A 6,882-nucleotide genomic window follows, 5' to 3' on the forward strand; every position below is an offset into this window, starting at 1 on the left:
AATTTGATTTGGTGAAACCTGCAGAAACCCTGTGCCTGTTTACAGATACACTTCTAGAAAAGTGGTCAAAACTTACTAAAAACACACTCTATTTCTTGTAAAATGCTTTCCCAGAACTTTTGAATCTATTGTAGATGCTAAGCGGTGGACAGATCTGTTAATCCCCAGAAATTAAGAAATTAATTTAAAATTACGTGCATGGTAAGGCAGATGACCCAAAATATACATTACAATGTGTATGTGCAGTCCGTGTATGATTGTTTTATTGGTAAAAAAAAAAAAAAAAAACACAATCAGGTGAAAGTTAGCTATAATGCTGACTCTAGAGGAAATGTACACACAAACACACACACATACATAATTGTGTGTCATTTGATGCCCACACATTTTACTAGCCTGTCCAAAGTAGTTTTGAGTTTGCCCAGCTGCCCCTTCAAATCCTGGCTTTAAAATATGTCATATCTTGTAAGGTTGAATCAAAATATTGTCAAAATCCCTTTTGTACCCAAAAATTGTCCTTTTGTTCATTTGTCCATACTTCCAATTCACTCCTAAGCAAACTTTGGGTAATAAATGGCACAAAATAGCTGGATGTTGCCAAAGCTTGCTTGATAATTTCTCTGTTTTTCTGAATCATATCTCCTATTTGACGGCTATCTTCTTTCTCTACTTTAAAACTCGGCAGGTTTTACGGGCAGGTGTTAATCACAAAGACTGCTTTCATTGATAACTTTGGCTGAGTCCACTTTACAGCTAGATGGAAAGTCGTGTTTTAATCCGCACACTCCTGAGTAGCGAGAGGCCCACTAACTGATTGCCTCCATTTTTCAGTGTCACCCTCATGAAAGCAAAGGCTGTGTACCCCTGTGAGGCTGAACACGATTCCGAACTCTCTTTCCAGGTTGGCGCAATCTTCCATGACGGTAAGTGTTAACGTTATCACTGCCACAGGCACTCACCCGAATCCGCAGACATATTGGATTTGGCGGGCCGTAGTAGCACAAAAAAATCTGATCTTATATCAGCATAGAAGGGAGGGAAGTGGGGCGGGGGATGTAACAACCCCTAAAATCAATTCGTAAGGAACAAGGCAGTGCTAGAATGACACAAGGAAATGAGGGCCTTAACCACTATCAGTGCTTTTGTTTTCGGAAGACATTATCTCAAAAACTACAACCAGAGCCTTATAGATGTGCTATCAGGATGACTTTGAGCAAAAGCATTGGAATGCTGTAGTGAATATTATTATATTTAGTTTTGTTATTGTCATCACCTCAAATACTAATGGTAAAGTTGCTCGTTATGGGTTAAATATAATAACAACAACAAAGAAATATTTTCCGGCTTTGTAACCATTCAAGTTTGTTTTCGTTATTTACGTTAGAAAATTATACTAGCATCATACACTTGAACAGGCAATTGACGATTTACATTAGGCGTAAATTCAAATTGTTATTTATTTAAAAGAACATATCACTAATCTAATATAGTATCCAATCAACCATATCAACCATAAATGCCACTAAATAAATAATTTGTAAAAACTTAACCAGGAAAAAATGCCTGAATTGTTCAACTGAAAAAATTGTATATTTGAAAATGATTGCAATTTGCTGAGATCCAAAGTATGGGCACAAATTTATTTTATTTCCTCAAAGTTTTACACACAATACCCCATAATGACAATGTGAATTTTTTTAATTGTTGCAAATTTATTAAAAACAAAAAACCTGAAAAATCACATGTACATACGTATTCCCAGCCTTTGCTCACTCAAGGACATTTACCGAGTTGTTGTGAAACCACTTAATTGAAATTTTGGCAGTGTGCTTTGGGTCATTGTCCTGATGAAAGATGAACCATCACCCCAGTCTGAGGTCAAGAGCAGGTTTTGATTCAGGATGTCTCTGTACATTGCTGCATTCATCTTTTCCTCAATCCTAACTAGTCTTCCAGTTCCTGCTGCCAAAAAAACATCCCACAGCATGATGCCACCACCACTATGCTTCACTCTAGGGATGGTATTAGCCTGGTGGTGAGCGGTGCCTGGTTTTCTCCAAATGTAACGCCTGGCATTCACTCCAAAAAGTTCAACTTTAGTCTTATCAGACCAGAGAATTTAGTTTCTTATGGTCTGAGAGTCCTTCAGAAGGCTTTTGGCAAATTGCAGGTGTAGAGTGGCTTTCGTCTGGCCCCTCTACCATACAGGTCTGATTGGTGGATTGCTGCACAGATGGTTGTCCTTCTGTAAGGTTCTGTAAGGTTCCTTTCCACAGAAGAACTCTGGAGCTCAGTCAGGGAGGTGATCAATACCCGATGGTCACTCAGTCTAAGGCTCTTCTCACCCGATCACTCAGCTTACAGTGGTAGAAGAGTCCTTAAGGTTTCAAACATCTGTGCTCATTGGAACTTTCAAAGGAGCAGAAATCTTTCTGTAACCTTCCCCAGCCTTGTGTCTCGGGACAATCCTGGCTCGGAGGTCTACTGACAATTCCTTTGTCTTCATGCTTCTTTTATGCTTTGACATGCACTCTCAACCCTGGGTGATAGGTGTATGCCTTTTCAAATCATGTCCAATCAACTGAATTTACCACAGGTATACTCCAATTAAGCTGCTGAAACATCTCAAGAAAGATCAGTGGAAACTGAATGTACCTAAACTCAATTTAGAGCTTCACAGCAAAGTCTGTGAATACTTATGTACATGTGGTTTTTATTTATTTTTTATTTTTTTACTTTCAATAAATTTGCAACCATTGCAAAAAAATATTTTTCAAATTGTCATTATGGGGTATTGTGTGTGGAATTTTAAGGAAATAAATAAATTGAATCCATTTTGTAACGTGACAAAAAATGTGGGAACAGTGAAGTGCTATGAATACTTTATGAATGCACTATATGCAAGTACATGCATGTTATTATATATAATATGACAATGTGTTGTAGTTTTTTTTTTTTCTTTCATTTTACAAAATGTATTAATTTTATGTTTAATATTAAATATTATTATTAAACTTCACCAATTTCATGAAATATTATTATTAAATATTATTTTATTTATGAAATTATGTGGTTATGTATATCTGCAGGTTCCTTTTGTAAGTTTTCCACTTTTTTTCTCTCATCTGGAAGTTGTTCACCCACCATCATTCTTCAGGGTGTTCTTTACAGTTACTGGAATGCTATGTTGACCTCTATCATTTCACAAATCATAGTAACTACGTGATCGGGTACCCTGCTGTTCGTTCATGCAGGCCTCTACATGATGGTTTAGCATTTCTTTGCCATTCTTGGCGTATATTGAATACAGTATACAGTACTGTCCTCAGTATGCAGTGATGATTAACAATCACAATTAATCATTTCTCAATTAAGACCTAAACCATAACATGATACCCTTGTGCTTCAGTAATTTAACAACTTCAATAGTAGATACTGTGGCTCTTGACATTGCATTGAGGTCTTATGAAGTAAACTGATCAGTCTAATTATTTACAATGTTATAACAGTAGCTATTAAGGTTGCACAATATATCGTTTTAGCATCATTATCACAATGTGTGAATATGAATATGTCACATCGCAGGATGTTCAATGGGAAAATAATTCGAAAGTGCCTGAAATGTAATTCTAGAGTTATGTATAATAGGGAGTATGTCAAGCTTTTTTTAAACAAGAAATAAAATATCAGATGGAAGCAGTGTCTTTAAAAAAAATCAGATTTCTCTATTTGTCTCATTGTATTGAAAATTAAGTAAATATTATTCATATTATTCACACAGAATGATCATTTAACTTTTATGAGACCTCATGCATCAACAGGAGCCACATCTATTATGTTTTGCATTCCCTTTTAATATCCTTTTTTAAAATTATATTAAATAAATAGTTTTAAATGGTGTTATCACTGACTTAAGCTAAAAAAAAGCTTTAATATCCTACTGACAAAACGATAATTAAATGCATCATTTAGACTACACACTGGATGTCCTGAGGATGAGTAAATTAGCAGTGCATGTTCATTTTCAGCTGAACAATCTCTTCAAGTCCTCATAGCTTTTTTTTTTTTTTTTTTTTTTTAATGTATAACATTTCGGAACTCCTGCCACATCATGGTGTAACTGGCATTCATCAACCATGCTAACCATCCACATGAGAAATGTCTTTCCATACGCTGAGGATTTTTTATTTTGTTTGCTTGTCTGACATTGTGACAGAAGAGCTGCAGTAAGACTTTTACCTGTGTGTCCATGGTTTTTGCTCTGCAGTGACACTCTCCAGGGAGCCCGGATGGCTTGAGGGTGTGCTGGAGGGAAAGCGAGGACTCATCCCTGAAAACTATGTGGAGATACTGTAACTCCGAAAAGAAAGCAAAGGAAAAAAATCCTCACACTTCTCTTTATATACATGGTATCCATGGTCTCGGCGGCTCTTTCACAACTGCACTGCTTGTCGCTCCTCCATCTTTGTCCACATCGAAGGGGTTTTTATGCTGTATCCAAACAACGCAGATATGTTGCTAGCACAGAAAATGAGTTCAAGTATAAGCTAAGCTGTGCAGTGTGTGTATTAAAGAGGCTACATTTTTTAGAGATTGGAAATGTAAATATGGTTTTGCATGAGGAAGTATTCATCCTTCGTTGTGACCGTCCGCTTTTAAAGTTGCATGTCTGATGATTTTAGTTTGTAGTTTGGAGTTGTTCAGCGTTCAGTTAAGATACATTGAGTGTCTTTTTATTTAATATTATCAAGTCGCGTTCAATTAGGCATGTATTGCAGTAAATTTAAGTGTAACGTTATGACAGTGCAGTGACCATTATCGCTTTGGTAAAATAAGTAAACTATTTTGCTTCTTGGAACACTTTTGAGATATACATAGCAGCTGATATTGATATTGAAATGCGATTTAGTAAATCATTCGCATTTATAAAACTGATGCTGTGCCTTATGTTTAAATAGCGCATGGCATACAAGACGCTGTTCGAGAACTCAGATATTTTTTGATATTCTGTCTATAGGTTTAATACAAAAGAGGAAGAAAGAAACCTGGAAAACAAAACAAACCAATGCAGTCCCTTCTAATATAATATTGCCAAGTCTTACATTTGTGTTGTGTACAGTACATAGAATAATTTGTGTCACTTAAAAGCCAAGCACTTTTCCTCTTTAAGTGGATAAAAGGTTTAAAGTTACCACACACTCTTTGCAGAGACCTTCACTGATTTCACTGATGTTTAATGAGTCCGTTTTCATTTTTCTGAGAGCCCTGGTTCACGTTTGTGACTGAGCACATCTGCGGTGATTTAAGACAGTGATTAATGACCTCTGCAAAGGTCTTGGCATTGATATCATTTTTTTGTGATGTTGAATCTCTTGTTGATCAATGTTAAATAAATAAAATGTTTTATTCTTATTCTTATATCTTGCTTTTATTTCCATGCCAAACTAAGTGTTTCTACATGATGACAACCATATTCTGCAGTGCTCTCTGGACCCCCAATGTGCTTGCTGTGAAATGAACTAAAACATTTGTGATACAACTGATGATAAAAAAAAAAAACAAATGTACAAAAATAAAATAAAAAATGTGTGTGTGAGTGCGTGTGTGCGTGCGTGCGTGCGTGCCCAGCATAATTAAGTACAGCTCTAACAGATCTCTCTTTTAAATTAATACTTGCTAAAGGACGTTATACTGTACAATTTCTATCTATACATTGGATTGTATTAGTACTGTATGTAGTATGTACAGTATGTTTGATTGTATGTAGTTAGTACCAAAACTACAACTATCTAATTTAACAAAATAAGATCACAGGTAAAAAAATACAGTAGTACACTGAATAAATATGTTAGGTAAAATATAATGTGACATCTCAATGAAGAAAAATAATTAAATTTTAAAATTATTTTATATTTTTTATATATATATATATATATATATATATATATATATATATATATATATATATATATATATATATATATATATATATATATATATATATATATATGCATGCTATTTACACATTTTGTGGCATTTCATCTCCATCATGTATGCAAATTGCTAGAATTCACATATTAGCCCCGAAATGCTGTTAATTGAGTGATCCTGTAATGTGAACATAAACAACATCTCTGAAAGTAATATGCTCCCAAGTTCAATGCAAAGGGAGACATTGGCTTTTACAGAGTTTGCCAAGCAAAACCCATAGCAAATGATGTTTGAGGATTACAAAAAATACATCCAGGTTAATGATGTCAGAAACCTCTTCTATGTAGCTAAGGGGTGTGCCCAATGGCGTTGTAATGTTATAGCAGAGAAGGCTAAAATGCTGTCCGAACTATTGCTATTTTCACTGAGCTTTTTCAGTTTCAGCATTTGGACTTCTAAAGGAGATGACACAAAGAGAGAAGTGCTTACAGTTTAATATTAATTATGTTTCAAAGAATCTAAAGAAAAATATAGCTCAAGAATTTGACAGGAGAGCTTCCAGAATCTCTCCCAGTTCAGTGTTGAATTCGGCTAAAAACTCCTCAAAGAAGGAGCAGCTCCAACCATAATAAAAGAAGCTGTGGATTGTGAGTTACAAACTGTATTTAAATTTTTTAAAATTAAATGCATAGCTTTCAGTGTTAACGGTTTGTTGTAGCAAAGACGTAAAACGCTGTTTGGCACCGCTAACAATTTAGCTACAAATTCATATTTATCAGTCAAACCCCTGTAAACACCCACAATCTTCACCAGCGCTCCATTCTCTCTCAATGTGGCCACTTTACCTGCATTCTACATCTCAAATAACAAACTCTCAAAAGATATGTAAACGTTTCATATTACTTACACATACTTATTTCAAATATATGTAAAGGACGCTTGTCAGATTTA

General features: G+C 35.1%; 1 protein-coding gene across 1 annotated transcript in view; it reads left to right on the forward strand.

The window, feature by feature from the left end:
* arhgap10 (Rho GTPase activating protein 10) overlaps positions 1–5,412 on the forward strand; it is a 130,820-nt gene extending 125,408 nt beyond the window's left edge. Inside the window, 2 exon segments of the mRNA NM_001045250.1 lie at positions 832–923; positions 4,268–5,412. Of these exon segments, the coding sequence (NP_001038715.1) occupies positions 832–923; positions 4,268–4,356 (181 nt within the window). The 3' untranslated portion in view covers positions 4,357–5,412.
* The last annotated feature ends 1,470 nt before the right edge of the window (positions 5,413–6,882 follow it).

The sequence above is a fragment of the Danio rerio genome, chromosome 1, assembly GCF_049306965.1.
Source record: "Danio rerio strain Tuebingen ecotype United States chromosome 1, GRCz12tu, whole genome shotgun sequence".
Lineage (NCBI taxonomy): Eukaryota > Metazoa > Chordata > Actinopteri > Cypriniformes > Danionidae > Danio > Danio rerio.